The sequence below is a fragment of the Galendromus occidentalis genome, unplaced genomic scaffold, assembly GCF_000255335.2.
Source record: "Galendromus occidentalis unplaced genomic scaffold, Mocc_1.1 scf7180000076381, whole genome shotgun sequence".
NCBI lineage: Eukaryota > Metazoa > Arthropoda > Arachnida > Mesostigmata > Phytoseiidae > Galendromus > Galendromus occidentalis.
In genome coordinates this window covers 1,163,853-1,181,881 of record NW_003804370.1, presented here as the reverse complement: position 1 = coordinate 1,181,881, position 18,029 = coordinate 1,163,853, and the positions used below count along the sequence as shown (strand labels likewise).

The 18,029-nt window shown below is 52.5% G+C and overlaps 1 protein-coding gene across 1 annotated transcript; it reads right to left on the bottom strand.

Annotated features, from left to right (window-relative positions):
- Positions 1-682: 682 nt before the first annotated feature.
- On the bottom strand, positions 683-15,509 carry dachs (unconventional myosin-IXb-like dachs). Its single transcript, XM_003738973.2, has 9 exons — positions 15,431-15,509; positions 4,709-4,891; positions 4,385-4,557; positions 4,116-4,282; positions 3,812-3,986; positions 3,508-3,667; positions 2,583-3,397; positions 1,515-2,444; positions 683-1,286 (listed from the first exon to the last, which is right to left on the bottom strand). Exons 1-9 carry the CDS (start codon positions 15,507-15,509, stop codon positions 822-824), a joined length of 3,147 nt encoding a protein of 1,048 aa, XP_003739021.1. The 3' UTR covers positions 683-821.
- Positions 15,510-18,029: the final 2,520 nt, after the last annotated feature.

Below are 18,029 nucleotides of genomic sequence, written 5' to 3'. Positions count from 1 at the left end.
GTCAAAAGCCAACCAGGTGTTGATGGAGATGAACGAAGAATAGTTTCTTTTCTCGAATTCTGTTTTCATTGCCTCTCATCCTCGTCCCGCTGGTTTCGACGTGTGAACAACTCCGGACCGATGAAAAGTCCCGCCGCTCGGTCTCGACGCGACGCACCTGTGCTGAGATGCAACGATTCGCAGTTTTGCGATCAGATTCGCTTGGCGCAGGGAAAAAAGGATTCCACGGTGCTCAGGAGGAATTATTGGGATACTTATCGAAGAGTAGAGCCGTCAAGGGTCACAGCGAGGTGAGCGATGGTTTGCTCCGCCAGCAATTGAAGTCGCGAACCGCAAAAGCACCTGCCCGAGCCCCGTGCTTTCAGGGGCCGAATGGTCGGGACTCCGGATCCTGTGCAAAGTTCCATATAATTTCTGATGTTCGCGTCTGAGCTCGAGCCAAGTCTCACGTCGAGCGAGTCCGAATCTCAGCCGACAGGGATTATTGACCTGAGCTTAGCATGAGACCTCGTTTCCCCAAATCTCGACTCAGGCTCTTCCGGAAGCCGATCCGGACCAAACACAATAGACTCGCTAGAAGATTTGAGAATACGATCGAAAGACTGGAAAGCAATCGAAAAGCTGTCGAGTGTGAGTTTAATTGCATTAATGCTCTTTATTAAATATATACAGTCTGAACATGCTTTGCGCGAGCAATTGACAGTGGCGACACGTGGAGAGTCTTCATTTGATTGGAAAGGAATGCTCCATGCTCATCGATATTCACAAATTGTACATTATTCCATCATAGATAACATTTGAGAGTAGGACATACTCGATTGCTAGTTGGAAATCAACGTGGTGTTGATGAGACTGTTCACAGGCGGAGGCGAGAGAATTTCAGGTTTCAACTCTAGGAACTGGTAGGGCACATGACAGGTCTGACCGCGAAATTCCACGACCAAGTGGCCACGCTTCTGAGACGATGCTATGACCATGACCGTATCGCCTTTGAGTAGTTTGGCGTTCGAACCGTCACCGAAATTCATCTTCATGACCCGCGCCTGTGGGTAACCTAATTTCGCGTTGCCCGTCACGGTGTAACGTCTGCTCGGCGGTACCGGTGGAGGTTGTTCGAGATCGAGACCGAAAAGCGCGCAAGTCTGTTGGATCAGTCTCTGATCGCAGCGTTCGTTTTCCGGGGGTGGGGTCCCGGAAATCGGCTGCGGTCTCGGCCGGCCCTGCAGTTTGGTCAGAGTCCCGGTTTTGGTCAATGTCGCGGTCCTGGCCGAAGCAATCGGATGTTGCTGCGTCGGTGGCTGCGTAAAACAACTCTGAGCGGACATGTTCAAGTTGACGCTATGAGTCGACTGATTGAGAGTCCGCGAAACCGCGGTCGTGGTCGCCTGCGAAGGGTTCAGGTAGCGAGACGCTTGGCTTGCCGCTCCATTCCTCAAATTGCTGTTCCTCTTGAGCGAACCAGACCAGCTGTTCAGGGTCATGGAGTTGTTGACAACGGAGCTTCCGTTGACCACCGACTTCGGGGCTTCAGTTCGAATTCTCGGTAGTGGCTTCCTGAAGAGACCTCGTCTCTTCTTACGGCAAAACTCCCGGAATGCGCCTTGGATTAGGCGGGCCGCGGTTTGGCGCCGTTGTTCTCGGAAACGCTCGAGCTGTTGGCGTGCGTTTTCACTTAGGAAAATGTGATTATCTCCGAGCGACCAATTAACGGCTGCGTTCGAGAGCTTGACCTTCTTGAGAGCTTCGGTGAAGTACTCCAGAATGAGCTGGCAGTCCAGAACGGCTTTGAGCTCGGTCCGCTCGAGCGACTTGAACGGCGCGAGCAACCTATACCGTCTATTGAAGGCGGAGAATTTTATTCTGTGGGCATAACCGCTCGCCATAAGGTTGACTGTTTCTAGAACTTGAAGGTCTCTCAGCTGTTTCATGACACAATGTCGATCGAAGTTGCTCGGTTGCTCCTCCTTGTTCGTCTTGATGCACTGGATGAATTGCGGCTTTGCCTTCACCAATTTCTGCACCAGTTCTCCCATTCGGATGTGGAAGTCCTGAGTGAGAGTTGGGATCGGATCGTCACTATTGCAATCGTAACTGACGAGAGGCGAGATCCGGAAATTCGTGCATTTCCGATTGCCTCCGTTCGCGTACAGGGCGTCCAACTCGGTCTTGAACAAACTCGTCACGAAATCCGGGTAGTCGGAGTTCTTCTTGAACAAACAGAGGACGTCGCCGGGGATGACGTCACTGTTGCATTCGAGGAAAGAGGACGCGTTGTACGTAACGTTCCCTGCGTAGTGCTTTATAGCGAACGTCGAAGCGTCAGCTCCAGCGGGCCGCAGGAAAGAGGGATTGCTGCGGTGTTGATTCGAGATATTTTCAACGAAAGTTTCGGGGGTTCCTCCGTTGGCACATTCAGCGTCGCACATTATGAACAGCCCGGTGCGCTGCAAGGGAAAAAATGAGATGAATCTCAGCGGATATCTATGATATCTTCTCGGTCGATTTTTTTTCCCCATCGGGAAAAACGAACGGGTAAGAATTCCATCGAGGTCAACATCGCGCAAAGCCTTCGTGAAACATACCAGGCCGGAGATTAGGTTGAGACAAGGCACGGAATCGGAGTACTCGATTTGGAGATCACAGTTGACGCCTTCGTTTTTGCACGCGTCCAATTGGCTCTTGAATACGTGGCTGTTGTAGAAATGCTGCATGGTTTCGGCACATAAATTGATGCAGAGTTGTTCCAAGCGGTTCTCCAGAGCGTTTTCGAATCCGAACATATCGAGTATACCAATGAAGCCGTCTGTGGCGTGTTTCACGGCCGAATTCAACACCGTCATGGATTTGTGCTTTTTGGTGCTGTTCGATCCGGCGGTGGACGCATGCTGACTGTTCACTTCGACTTGGTTGTGTACGGACTCGTTGCTGTCGGAGCTGAGAGTTCCCGACATGGAATTCATTCCTTTTAGGCTGTTGGCGCACCGGACCACGGTAGCCACGGTCCGGTAATATAGAGCCTTGGCCAGAGCATCGCGACTCGCACTCGCTTCCGCCGAGGTGCACACCGTCGACATCGGATGTCGGTGGACGTAGCGGATTCTCCTCGTGAGTGCCGAGTACAAGGCGGTGGGTGTGATTTTCAGTAGACCGGCAACCTTTTTGATTTCTCGACCGCTCTCGATGTCGACAGCACCGTCCTTATCGACGAAATTGATGTTTCCGAGCAATAGGATGGCAGCCAACGTCTTCATTATGTCAAGATATGGGATCCCTAGGACGGCCACGCCAGATTTCCAGTTTCGAAAGCGTTCAGCGTCCAGCTGAGTGTCGCACTGGGTATCGGCCTGGTTGAGGTAGTTGAAAGACTCGACTGAGCAATCTTCTAAGCCAAGTTGTTCTGTAAAGAGCGAAAAAAAGAAAAGAAAATCAGATGTGCGTCCTCGGGAGACTTCCGAGAAGGAACTCGTTTGAGGCGATACCTCCGCGATAGGAATACTCGCGACGTACCCTTCTCCTCATATGAAAGCCCCGCGAGCATCTGGTAGAAGATGTGATAATTTTTCTCGTTTTTCGGCTGTCTCACGACACGGCTCTGATCCAGAAGCAAACAATGAATTTTCGGGTGATACAAAACACCGCCCGTAGCCTGGACTTCGATGAAATAACCCTACAGGAGAAAATAATACAAATCAACAATCTGCGACTGTTCCTTATCGCTCGGTGGGATGATATGCAGCGATTGGGAGGGATCCCCTCGACTTAGGAAGAAAGGGTCGCTCTGAGGGAAAAATACCCTGAGGATCCTACTCACGATTCGACTAGATTGGCTATTGGACAGTGTTTTGGCTGTACCAAACGACCTGAGGACCGTGAAGGCGGCTGCGAGGTGCTTAAAACAATCCGTTCCAGGACCCCCACCGGCGATGTCGAATAATTGTCTGAGGAGAACCATGGATGCATAGGTTTTTCCGCTGCCACTCTCTCCACTGCAAGGGAATAGAGAGAATTTATCGTTCAGTCTTTAGTCGCGCAGACAAGCTACGCCCGGTGTGAAACGAGAGTGAGATCAAATGGGATCGATCGATCGTTATAAGTTGCAGGGGCGCGGAACTGACCTCAGAATTATGGTTTGTGACAAACCGCTTTCAGCTTGCTGAATGGCTGCTTCTCTGACAACTTTCATTAATTCCGGGTTATTGACGCTCGCTATCGAAGTTAGCGTGAGGTCACTCCGCGGCTCGTTGTAGGGGTTCGCCGCCAGCAGCACCGGTCCTATGTTCGTCTGGGAGAGGAAGAATTTTTTATCCAGGGAACAAGTAATTGCTATGGGAGAGCTAGACGGACGTATCATTTCCAGGGAGTTTCCATTCGGATAGGCACTCACAAAGTACTGCTTTTGGAAAAATCTTGCGTGCAGCGTTCTCAGAACCGAATCTTCCGTTAGGGGTCCATTCGTGTCGATGAGATCGTTCACCTCCACCAGTGTCCGCGGCGGACTTTGTGCGAACTCGTTCGTCCCATCCACGCGGATCGACGGTGCCATGGGTTTTATGTCACCTTGAAATGAATAACGAGAAATGAATCGCCTGCCCGTCTGATTGAGCTCCGTGTGGGTCTACGACAAATGAGTCTACGTGAATCAATGTTTCCGGAGTTCGTCAAGATAATATCTTCCTCGAGGCGGACGAATATTGAAACCCAAACTCACCGATATTTTCATATGTGCTGGTTGCCGGCTTTGTATCCAATGGGGGCGGCGGAGGCGGCGGGGGGACCGAGAACGAGTCGACCGGCTGAGCCACCGAGAGCCGCTTGCGCAACGTAACCAATTCCGACGAGAGTGATTTGAGTCTTTGTTGCAAATGGACAGCTTCATTCTGGGACGATGCATCTGCAATGTCAGGAGACGCCTGATTAGCCGAGAGAACAGATCCTCGGGAACGTCGGAGACTTCAAATGGTCTGGACCATCCTGCTCGTGGACGATCGCCTGGAGTCGCGATCGCGAAAGCGATCAGCGTGGGACGCGCTCCACAGGCCGAAGGATCCACGGAAAGACCATCGAGGTAGAGTTCGTGTGTATTTAGTGCGACAATAAGAATACTGGTGAGAGAGTATTTCGCTGTAGTGCGACTTCTGGGCCGATGGCGGTCCCGCTCTCGGCATGAGTCTTCTCGTCTGAATGTACCAGGAGGATACGGATGCCAAAAGTTTCCCGGGAGTTCGTCTTCGAGGACCACAGCGCCGCGGCAGCTGAGAATCCTTCCAGAACGTAGAAATTTACAACATTACAAAGTAAGGCTAAGTCGCCATGTTGTCGGCGATTAGCTTCTGAGAATACACCCTTATCCACTGGAGATCATCGCTGTTCGATGCTGGTTCGATGACGTCTAGATAAGAAGAAGCGTATAACGTCCGTCAAAAGGGCTGACGATCGACATTTCGAGACCCGCGAAGGAAGAGGCGAATCGTCGAAGATCTTCTTCTGCTTGAAGGGGCACAGGTCTGTTCTCGGAAAGAAGAACTGCAACCGCCGCGTTGGGAGACCCGACGACGTAGCTAGTCGGGTCAAATCTAATCGAGCGCCGTCTAGCAACCCTTCCGAAACTCACGAGCACAACCACAAATAAAAACAAAAACGAAAACAATTTCAGTCGATGACACGATTCGAAAAGAATCGGTCTTTGGCCCAGGATTCCGAGCCGTCTCACATACGTTGAAGTTGCAGCTTCCTCACTGAGGCGTGTGAAGTGCGCGACTTCACCAAATATCCCTTCACTGGAGTCTGGGGAACATTCAGAAGGTCCAGAGAGCACATATCAGCGCAGAGGCCGTCTTCAAGTGAACTGTAGCCGCTCGAACTGACGGCCAGCGGGTCCGTGGCAGTTTTCTTTCCCTCTGTCTCAAGGTCAGAAGTTGGAAGACAACGGACACTACGCCGAGACGGAGAAGAAACCGTCGATGACGACGGAGAGTCCGCGTAACTGAACAGTCCAACGAACACCATGAGCACGTTCAAGAAGAAAGTCTCCTTCCCCGTGATCGATATCGGCCTCACAGACACACACCAGGGAGCAATATTCACGTTTTCTGCACAAACACAGAAGTGGTCTGGAGACATTCGTGGACTATGTACATGACCACGGTGTTAACGCGAGGACCAGCTACTAGCGAATGATCCGGTCCTCAGCGCACGAGCCCAACGACGGGCGGACGAACAAACGAGCGAGCGAACGAGCGCGCGGACGCGTATACTTCAAGACACCACCAACCGAAGACCCAACTGTTTCAAGCGAAAAAGGAGATGATCAAGACGAAGAGAAGCTAAGAGTAGATAGGTAGCACGCCATCCCTGCACGTGTGTCCGCTTCCGCCCATTAAGTCGCTCGCTCGCCGGCTCGCCCGTTCCTGCGTTCGCTCGTTTCGTCGTTCGCCTGCCAGCGATCAAGCTTGCCTACTGAAGGTGGTTGGTACCTCAGCCGTCAGATGAACCAAAATGCGAAGGAAGAGAAGGAGATAGAGAGCCTAACAGCTCAGTCTGGGGTCCTCAGCTTTGACGTGGTGGGTCGGCGAACACTCGACCACATTGTCCTGACGTATTCTATTTCGCCAGCATGACCCTCCAGACTTTGCTCGGAGCTATCTGTCGCGTTCCGGAGCCCCGCCGAGAGTACCCCCTCTTAGTCCACTGGCTGATGAAAGATTCCTTGCAAATTTTTAATTTTGCCGCGATAATAATCAGCCGAAGCGCACAGAGAGCACAGTCCGATGCCGTGAACGGGGTTCCGTCCGAGGATTGATGAGGGCAGCAGACAAGCTTCGCCGATTCCGTTTGAAGTTTAAAAGAAAAGTCCCCAACGACAGGTGGCCTGCTCTGACGTGAGCGGACAGGAACAATCAGCGAACGACAAAAGAGCACTGAACGATTCCACGCGCCACATTACAAAGAGCAGATGGCGCACATATGTCAAGCCGAGCGGCGATGAAATTCATACGGTGGCGCGCTTTCCCTTGCGCCACATCAGAACCGAATCGGAAGTGTATGCAGGGCGCAGCAGCGAGCATGTCCCTCCACGATAAGACTTCGTTAAAATGGACGCGGATATGAGAGTCATTCAGCTCTCCGTCGACGTATCAATCAGCTTATCTATTTATCCATTAATCGATCATTCCTTCGATTTCTCGCTCAACGAGCATTGAGAGCGGAGCACCGATGGACGGGCGGACGGAGAAGGAGACGGACGGACGAATCGACAGGGCAGCAGGTCTACGACGATCGAAGGCGACATCGAAGAGACGCGAACAGAAGACCGCATCTGTTAAATACCTACGGGGGCCACAACGCGTGACGACGCCCGATTTCCAGGCCGTGCGTCGTCGCCGTTGCCTCCGCCGCCATCATCTACGTGGTCGTCATCATCTTCAGAAAAACAACCTGTGTGTGTGTGTGCGCTCCTTGACGAGACCCAAAAGCCGCGCTCAGAGCCAAACAATACGCGGTCATCGTCTGCATCACCTGCACCTGACCGAGGTGTTGAGAGTGGCGCGGCTTCGGTCGAGCGCAGATGACGCTTGACTCAAATTTCTATCTCGACGGCCTACTTTCGTTTTCTGCCCGAGAACTGCTTTCGGAATTTCTTCTGATAAGTCGGGCGAGGAGCGACAATTCCCATGCGGTTGGATGCTCTCCTCCGCAGGGAGGCAGACGGGCGGGCGGACCGGCCGGCAGGCGTCCGTCCGTCGTCGCAGTTCAGCGACAACACCACCGTTTGTCCCACGGCAGCACCGTTATTCCGTAGCGGGATCCGGTGCTTCTCCGCCAAGCCTCACTTGGAGAGAATACATTGAAGAGCGAGCGAGCCGAGCCCACGAGCAAGGAAACACAAACCGTCGCGTCGCAAATGAGTCCTCTACACGTTTTATTGTGAACGCTCTCACTCCTGATAATCGCCACTTTTCACGGCTCAAGATCCGGATCCATTAGAGGTTTTCGGAAAGGCTCACGCAGGTCGGTCATCTTCGATTAATGAATTATTCTCTCCAAAGCAGCGACGGCAGAAGGACCACGAGCCGTAACGCCGCAGCCATCGAAGCGCTAATCGAATAGCGGCAACAGAGTGCCGCTATTCGCCAGTCAATCAGACAGTAAGCCGCTCGCTCACGTTCAGATTCCCTCCGCAGCAGACCAAGTATGCTACAGGTACAAGGACGATATTCCTTCCTTCCTTCTGTCCTCATGAGAGCAAATTCACCGAAGAAGTTAGTCTCGGGGACAGACTGCGCTGGTACGTATTTCCTCCGCGCAACTCCGAGGGTAATTCTCAATCGGCTCGACGCTTTCGCATCGGATCTGGATTGAGCTCGACAAACTCCGACGACGTGATCTCTCCCGGTCGGGATCGTCCTCTACGGGATCGCTCCGCGCATCGGAATCAGACAACGCAATGAGACTTTTCCCCGGAACCTGTTCCGAGGTCCGCGTGGCATCGATTGCTGTACTCACATATTTGTGAAAACGAGTACCCCAGAAACAAGGAAGAACCCCCTTCGATATCGTAGTAGTTCTCGTCCTTTTTGTTCTCCTCGGCTTGCTGAGGATATTGACGCTGATAACGCGAGAAGTAGATCTCGTTGAGCTCATCGTTGAAGCTGTCCTGCTCGTCACGAGCTTGGGGCTGTGGGGTGACATTCTCGTACAGGTGGATGAGCGAGTCATTCGATGAAAACATAATCACAGCATGTCGAGTGCACTGAGGACTTTCAACACACACGAAAACGGTAACGAGCACAACAACAAACGACACAGTCAACACGACATCGACGGAAAGGTCCGCAGCACATCGAGTGCAATAACGAGCAACGAGTGCCGAAGAGGATGTAACAGTCCGATAGGACGGAATTACGCTGGACTGATCCGTCGCAAGCGCCTGCTTTCGATGGAAAAGCAGAATAGCAACAGGTAGGTGTGCTAGCTGCCAGCCATCGGGCAAGGTGGACTAACAAGTAGTTTTAGCAGCAGCAGCACTCAGTTGTATCGTTGTTGTTCCTCTCCTGCTTCGAATTCGACGAGCTTGGGTTGTGGGTTGGATGCTATAGCCGCCGACGCTGCCGCCGATACTTCTTGGGGCAACCAGGCGAGGAGGTTCCAACAACAAGAAGCCCAGCCACCAACCAAACCGATGAGAGAACGGGAGAGCGACGACTATGTACAGCTACCACCATCCAACCGCGCGCTCGTTCCCTCGCTCGGCGGTCCGTCTGTCTGTCTGTCCGTCGGTCCGTCGGTCGGTCAGAGCCAGCACCTGGGTCTCTTGATCCTCTCTTTCTCTCTATCGGTTCCTCCTGCTCCTGCCAGTCGCTCTTCGGCGTCTTCGTCGTCGACGACAACGACGACGACTGTTCTTCTGCTGGCTATACGCTGCCGCTTCTGTAGCTTCTACTACTTCTCTCTTCACAGATCGAGCAGCAACGAGTCGGAGCGAGCGAGCGAGCTGTCGGCGACGACTCGCGACCGACCAAACGTCAGCTACCCACAAAGCGTTCGAGCTCTTTCTACAGAAGAAACCGAAGTACGCTACGCACAGTTGGAACACATCGAGTAGCTGACGGGACAGCTCTTTGAGCGACCGAAAGACTAGTTGTGTGTACAAGTAGCAAGCACAGAATCGCCAACGCCTAACAGTTGAACTATCTATTGGACGGTGGAGCGAGCACCGGCGACAGCAGAGAGTCAGTACGGTAGTAGGATCTCAGAGACTGCAGTCCAGAAGGAAATCGCGCGGTCTCGGTGAGCAGTTCGGCTGGGCCCAAAGAAGGCTCAAGATGGGCAGAGCTTCACCTGAACAGAAAACGTGTGAACCCCACTCTCAGAGATCAGATGGGACATCGTTTCGATGTCGCCGATTTCGATTCACTCGACGACAACGCATTGGAGATATGGATCCCGGCATGGGCTTCCCGAGAACGACAGATAAATAATCGGGGATCCGAGGGCATTCAGAAACTCTCGAACAGACCCAGCCAGGGCGGTTTCGTGCCTCTTTCTTGTGTCTCACGGTATCTGAGAGCCGGCTCGCGAAGATCGGGGATCACACGTACATGTATTCTGCCGAGCGGGCACTAATCATTGTTTGCAGGATGGCTGCGCGACGAGAACAAACAGCCACCGACCATGCCACGGTGACGTTTGATTTGATCATAAGCAAACAGTTTCTCCCATCTCGGCATCTCAATTGTGTCTGGCTCGACTTGTTTCCTCTCAATATCGCTCGGAAAACCTATCGGAAGCCCAGGTCTGCTTGCGGGCCGCGTCTGCGGCTTTCGTGCTTGTAAGCGCTCATCGGCTGAATGAGTATTCGTGTATCTCTCGATTCCCGATGCTTGTCTGAAGCCTCCGGTGTTCGGAACCTACCTTGAAGAAGTTCTGTTTGATCGACCCGTTCATAACTCGGGCTCTTGTCGACGTCACATAATCGCTCATGGCTCCGGGATTTCTCGATCAGATCGAAACGTTCTTTGTTCCGAGTTTTGTAACGTCGCTCCAACGTACCAGGGTTCGGAGACTTGTAACGAACGAAACTCTTCTCGAACGGAGGTACGAAACTCGAATACGCCGTCGACTCCGAGTACAGCGTTGGTGATCTCACGACTTGCGTCAAATTCGAGAACGAAACACTTTTCGTGCCGAGCGAGGTCTTGACACCGTGAACTTCCCTGGGAAGCGTTCGGCATCCACTTTCGTAGTATCCGCTGATGTTGTGGATCTTCTTCAGTGGTGGAGTGTCGGCTTTCTGAGGTATCGAGGACGTCGAAAGAGGTCTCTGACGCAAAGTCCGACGTTTCAAGGACCTTCTACTCAGCTGACGCTTGAAGTTCCCTGGCGTGGACTTGTGGATGACTTTGTTCACACGAATCGATGAGTATTTGACTGGCTCACTGATCCGAACCTCTTGACTAGATCCGTTGCCCATCACTGAAGTCTGGAGGAGACTCTGAGAACTTCACACGTAAACCCAGTTCGGTGATTTCCTGCCGGAATCACTAGGTCTAAGGCCAAGAAGCCACTCCGACGGTGTAGGTGTTCTCTAGTTGGGTGCGCTCTTCGAAATGACATCGACTCGAATCGTCGTTGTCGACCATGTGGCCGAGAGCATGTGGCCAGAGGACAAAACACCAGCCCCGGGGTTCTGATATTCTCTCCGGGTGAGGACCGTGCAGTCTCGCACAGGTTGATCCGGAGAACAGGTTGCTGGCCCGTTCTGAGGGGCCCATCTCGCACAGACTCGCATGTTTGGGAGCCGAGTCATAAACTTTGATACCTAATGATGTGAGGTATTTCACCTTGAAACGCGCCGCGATCGAGGGAAACGACGGATCTTCCCGACGTCATTATCCAGTATATCCGACGATGGCTCTGGCGATCGAGCAGCGGCTATCGCTTGATTTGGATACTCGTATTGATCTTGCGGGAGCCTCGTCACAATTCACGATCATTCCATGATATTATTCTGCCAGATCCAGCTCATAGTGGCCGCCAAAAGGAATAGAGGTCAGTTAAAGTCTCAACCTCTCCTTGAAGAACGCACTCCCGGGGCGAATATCAGAACCGGAGTTCGCCGGGGGCATATGGCGCTTCGATGTCACATTAGAACTACAATGGTGAGGAATTCGGCTTCTGGGCTGAATGTTCGCTATTTCTATCGATCGTCGAGGAAGTAGTGTCGACTCAAGATCTTCCCGCGCGGTCGGAGAAATTTACGACTGGTCCTATTATCGGTCTGAGACATACATCTCGTAGGAGTTCCATGATGGAGCTCGCCGTCGTCGAGAGACTCGCCGCAGGGCTCGATTCCGCATTCTCAACCTGAATGTCAGTGGAAAAGGAATCGGAGATTCCCCTCCCTGACGTCATATAGAAACCGGCTGAGACAATCGACCGGGCAATCGGAGGTCCCGATGAATCGAATTTCGGAACAGATGCGATATACTCAATCCGTTAGCCGGTTTTTCAATGAAGCGCGAATCAGCTGGGCAGGAACCAGTCGCCACTATCCGCTGTCAGGCCGCTAAGGCAGATATACCTGTCGTTCAGGAACCATCTGGCCCTGGAGGAATGCGAATTTTTTCAAGTGCGCGCAGTGCAAGGTGCATCTGGCGGCGACAAGTGTCTCGCATGGCCGGGGCGGGACGTCCTGCAAGACCCAGACCTGCATCGTATCGGGAGGGGTGGGAAAACGTTGAAGGCCATGGAGGGACAGGAATCATCAGCAGGGAAACCGCCGTGTCTGCGGTAATAGCTGCGTCGTTTTTCTCCTCTGGTATAAATGGCTTCGACATGGAGCCTAATTTAGTTCTCGGGCGCGTAAAACCGGATGCTCCATCGATCGGGAAATGAGCGTCGCTCCGATGATGCTTGGTTCGGCTTCCCTGACGGTCTGACCAGCAGCTATCAACGGAATCGAAATTACCCGCTCCTGAAATGGGCTCCCTCGGTCAATATCAGATCCGTGCTTGCGTCGCCCGCGGGGGTCGGGACAATTTTCATCGTGACAGGGACATCGAGCGACTCAGTTTCCGAATATCGAGAAGTGGCTTTCGAGCTTCGCGATGTTTGGCGGTGCAATGATTCCAATAAACGGATCCGAAGGATCTCCACTCGTCCAACCCCTGAGCGAGAACACTTGCCCGACATCAACGAGACGACCTCAAGACGGAGCAGCTGCTCACTATGTCACTGACTGGGAGTCTGTCCGTGGGAACCTGACCTTCCGGTGATGATCTCAGGAATCTCAGGAATGTCCCGAGAGTAAGGACTTTCCCGCTCATTCTGCTCTCGTGGTCTCCATTCACGGAATGTTCGACTTCTCGGAATGCCAATCTGAGAGCCTGGAAGAGCTACGCGCAAGACTCAGCGGGTTCCTACGAGGCATCCGACGTTGGGGAATCGGGCGGGCGAGAGAGGCCGGTTGGTTTGTTTTCTCCGACGGGTTCTGAGCCTCCAGAATCTCGACGAAGTTCGCGTTGAATCATGTTGGCTCCAAAAGGATGTTGCGAGATACCGATTCTCATTCTCGAGTCCAAGAGGGACCTTATTCCCCTCGTTGCCGGAAAGATATCTCCCGATCCTCAAGTTGACCGGTAATTCCTTTCACGCGTTGAGGATTCTCTCCCCGTTGACCGGCTCTCGACTCTTGTGAAATGCCTCCGAGATCCGCCAGAGATAACATTCTTCGGTAGAACCCCGTGTTGGGGGGTCGGATTAAAGATTGGATCTTGGTCACTGTAAATGCGAGAAGTCAGAAGGAAACTTTCCACGAATCATTCACTGAGCTCAGTCTTCAGCCGGTACCGCTAACTCATAACGAATATCTGGCGCCTTTGATCAGTGGCGTTTGAACAAGTGAGGGCTGAAGTATTGGCGACTGTGATACTTAATATAATATCTGCTCTCTCGGTTAGACCTTCGAGAAATTTCGAACCGATGTTCGCCCGTTGGGGTGAAGTCCTTGCCCGACGATAGTCGCTTTCGTCTATCGGCATCGCTCATGACCCGCATCAATCTGGATCATAGCCCCCTCCTGACTAGAAGGTTTAAATAAGGATGAAAATTATTCCGATTCCGTGGCTTATATCCATGAATCTATACCGATTGGTTATCGATCTTTCGCCCGAAGGAAAACTCTGACTGAGGATCTTTCGCAGCCCCTGATCTGATTTCCAATGACTGTCATATCGCTTCTGGCGCTCGTGACACAAAACCTCCGACCACGATCGCCCTACGATTCTCGATCCCAATTCCACGGAGTAATTTCCGATTGCTATCTGGAATTCCTGTATGCGAGATGCGTTCCGCGGGAGCGCCGTAGAACGACGGATCTTTTCCAATACGGTCGACCAGAGTCGAGATAAAGCCCAAGACATTGTATCAACTCGCTGATTAATAGGGATCTGATCCTGAGCGCTGAGATAGTGGGTGCTACGCATCAGTCTAATCCGTGTTGAACTCGCCGCACCTTCCTCTACACACAAAATCAACAGCATTGAATGAGTAGATCGCAGCTGCCAACGAGCTTCGATTTGCACCAAGCAGAATGCTGATCCTTGCGATGGTGGCGTCTCTTAGCCAGTCAGAGTATCCAGGTCTCCCGTCGAAGTCGAAAAACAGAAAGATGGATGGACCGACAGACTGACGCTTGATGGACAAACCGACAGGCGAGCGACCACGCAGCTCGGGACGAAGGAGGGACGAGCAATGGATAAATGACAAACAGCGTTCGAAGCTAGCGAGGGGCCGCCGAAGAAGTCTGCCTTCAAACGACGACGACGATGGTCGGAAGACGCGACTCGTTCGCTTCTCGTTCTGCTGGTCGGCCGATCGAACGACCCGTCATCCGGCTTCTTGGCCCAGGTGGAGATGGAGGCAACGAAAGCCAAGTCTACCTGTACGGAAAACTCTGCATCGAGTCTCGCGCTGGAATACATGGACTTCGAGTTTTACGGGTGGACCCCATCCGCCATCTTAAAGGGGGCTCCGGCGGAGGTTCCAGCGGGCGTGTCATGTTTCCCCTCGAATTCTTTATCTTGGGGCGCGATGTCCTTTCCCCATTGGGGATACATGGGGGAATTCATCGATCCATTCCACGACTGCGTCAATCATAATACATAATGTTGAGGTCGCCGTGTTACGAGGACGAGAATCAGTCATCTCTACGCTAGCGAGTCAACTCGCTACGTCACCTGCACGAGGTGGGGGCGCCCGTAAAATTAAGTGCGCTACGATGAGTCGCCAAATCCTCGATGAATCAATGTCTTCTACATCGCGGATTCGCCGTATATTTCTCACACATTCAACAATTCACACATCTCGCTGCGGAGTTGCAGCACGCCGAGAGTGAGAGATGGACTTCGCTAAAGAAACGACCGCCCAAGCTTCGAGCAGAGAAGCAGAATCAGGCTCTACACTGCCGGTGAGAATACACGTCGGCGGCCTCCGGAAGTCTTGCTCCAGTCAGGATTTTGGGGCCAAGAAAAGAAAGGTCTCAGACACTTTGGGGATAGAGCCGCTCAAGCGCCGATTATCTGAACCAAGTGAACCCAACAACCAGAAAAACCAAGGTTCGAGAGCGCAGCCAGATGGCCGTAGTACACAATAAGCTGTCGGGGGCGGACAACCCCGTGAGCTCAGTCAGTCTGCTAGCAAGCCTGGCCGAAACTCTATTCTGGATTCAGTCCGATTGTGTTGGCTCTCCCCGACTGGTTTCGAAATCAATTCCTGTCGTATACATATTTATGTATGTCAGAGCCCTTGTCTCAGTCGGTTCATACAGAAGGCAGGCTCTGGGGTGTTGGAAACTCGGATTTTCCGACTTTTTCGTTCGATTGAAAAGGGTAGAAATGAGAGAAATAGTCAAATAGAATTCGGTCAACTTTACCATGCAATCGCTTCTCGGTGTCCCAGTACTTCTGAAGCTCGGTGAAATATTTCTCCAAAATGAAGACTTTGGTCGCCATGGCTGTCACGGGCTTGGTATCCTTCGAACTATCGAATCATCCTGATCTAACTCATGGCGACGCCGGTGAGCTACCGGTCGGACGGTGCTGGGACGGAGTCCATGACGGAACCACAACAGCCACAGAACACAAGGAACGGTGAACGTCAGCTATTTCTTGTTTGAGCTGCGTTTTATGTGCTTCAACTCTCCGGCCAGGAAGCGAAACATTCATCGGGCGCCGCGTTTCACTTATTCGGAGAGCGATCCCACCTGGGACGGGAGACCCGTATTCGATCGGTGTGGCAAGCCTACGGTTCTTCCAGATTGCAGAAGATTCCGGGGAACCTTCGTATCTAGTCCACCGAGAGGTACTCCGGAGGTAAACCGTAGAGCGAACGCTATACCGGAAAACTCCAAGGCACGAATAGTCCTGCACCGTTCGAGGTTCTGGCTGTCAGATGACTGAACGTCAAGCTGCTTGGAACTTCGAGTCACTGAACTGCACACTTCGTAATTTCAACTAAACGATCGACGGACAAGCTCACGGAGATCCTTGACGTCGCGGCGAACCAAAACTGAGCAAAAGTTCTCTGAAATCACGTGAAACCGTGTTTTTCAGACGATTTCTTCGATAGAGACTCTTAATCGGCTGCTCGCCGGGAGCATTCGAAGCTGGCGATCCGAAGCAGCGCCGCGCGAGACGAGAGGTCCTCCGTTCGTTCCCTTGCCCTTCGCCAGGCAGTCGCGAGAAACCAGCCAGCGAACGAAAGAGCGAACCAGACAACCCGGCAGGCAGGCAAGCAAGCGACCGACCGACGGATGGACCAACCAAACAACCAACCGAGCAGCCGAACCAGAAGCCGGGCGGGCGGGCGAACAAGCGGCTGGCCGGTCGGTCGGCCGAAAATTCAGACGGCCAAGGAGCAATAGATGCCGACCCGGGTGCATCCATGACTCTTTTCTTTCTGTGCGTCGGTCTGTGCGCCGTTCGCCGTCGTCGTCTTCTCCTCCCAACCGCGCTCGGCGGCACCAGAATCGCCACCGAGCGGCTACGGCAGAAGCTGTATCGGCTCTTGTAGCAAAAACGAGCATAACGGCGCACGCTAACGGTGGATGATCGCCGGCGCCTTGGGGCTCGACGGCGCGGCACATACAGTAAACGAATTTCAGGCATGCCTTTTTCGCTTCTGCTGCGCACAAAATTCGCTGTCGTACCTGAGATCAAGAGCTTCGGAACCGGTTCGATTAAGCATTTACAGAATTCGTCGCTGTCCTGACAGGAATCCGCGATGAGAGTCACCATCGCTCTTAAATGAGCGGGTCCGTGTCCGATCTGTGTCACATGAAGGTCCAGATTCGGCCCAGTTCAGCGGAATTGAGTAATGAGCTCGTCTGCGGTGAACGCTCTGTCGTTCGGTAATTCGGTGGTGATGAAGTAACGTGAGGGAAAGATGGAAATCGTGGGGAGAGCTGCGCGCGAGCTAGTCTGAAAACTACCCAGGAGCAGCAGCTCTCAATAGGTAGTTGCAGCAGCCGATGAACCAGACGAAATGATACCTCCATCCAATTCATGCCGTCTTCGTTTTCAGTCACCGTATTTTTCCCTGAACGTTGTCGATGGAAACGTATCAGTCACCGGACCGATATCGTCAGAGTTACGCCTCCTCGTTCACTGAAGAGTTGCGGCGTTCTCCGATCGACTTACAACGCAATCACCTTTTCTATGAAAATCACGCAAGAGACGTCTCTATCACGAAGGTTCCGTTAATGTGCAATCAGAGATAATCGATTAGAGAAGTCAGGGCGAGGTTCTAATCACAGTCGCTTGGCTCAGAGATCCGTCGTCGGAATAGGCTATCCGGATTATCCTCAACGGATTCTTTGCAGAAACATTCCAGAATCCGCGAATCAGCACCTCGACCCAGCAATGATCCCCGAACGACTTTAACATCTATTTTTCAAAATCGTCTTACATCAGTGATCAGAGGTGAGAAGATCAGTTGAGGCCTCCGCCCACGAACCGAGAAGAGGCCTTTCGGTCGACGGTAAGGGCGAAGGTTCTGTACCATTTGTCGGTGAGGTTTGTTGCTTACCACACACCACAAGGACGCTCCTCTGAACTCATGACCAGGTGTGATTGCAGCAGATCGATCGCTTTTCTCGAGCAGATTCTGGTTGTTCGTTCCTCGAACTGTATCACCGCATGATCCAAAATGACGGAAGAGGTTGATGGTGCACACTGGCTGAATCCCCTCGGAGAACAGCTGATCAGTTCCGACGGGCTCCAGCACATTGCAAAAACTCTAATCGGGAACAAACCTTTGAAGTTCAGGAACTGCAAATTGCTGTAGATAGGATCGCCTATCTTCGTGTCGAAGTGCAACGCTAAGAGAATCATGTCCCTTCACACGCGATTTGAAAAATATCGTCCTCGAGCTCATGTCGGACTCTTCGACAGATCGAGAATCTTCCTCACTGAGCGAACGTGAGGGAGGAGGATGAGAGAAAGTTCGGATCGGGAATGCAGGTGTTCAGCAGG

Coding starts and splice junctions, on each gene's coding strand:
- dachs (XM_003738973.2), bottom strand. CDS start 15,509: ATGGCGACCAAAGTCTTCATTTTGGAGAAATATTTCACCGAGCTTCAG. Junction 3,987..4,115: donor TCACAAACCATAATTCTGAG/GTCAGTTCCGCG, acceptor ATTCCCTTGCAG/TGGAGAGAGTGGCAGCGGAA. Junction 3,398..3,507: donor GCTTTCATATGAGGAGAAGG/GTACGTCGCGAG, acceptor CGCTCTTTACAG/AACAACTTGGCTTAGAAGAT.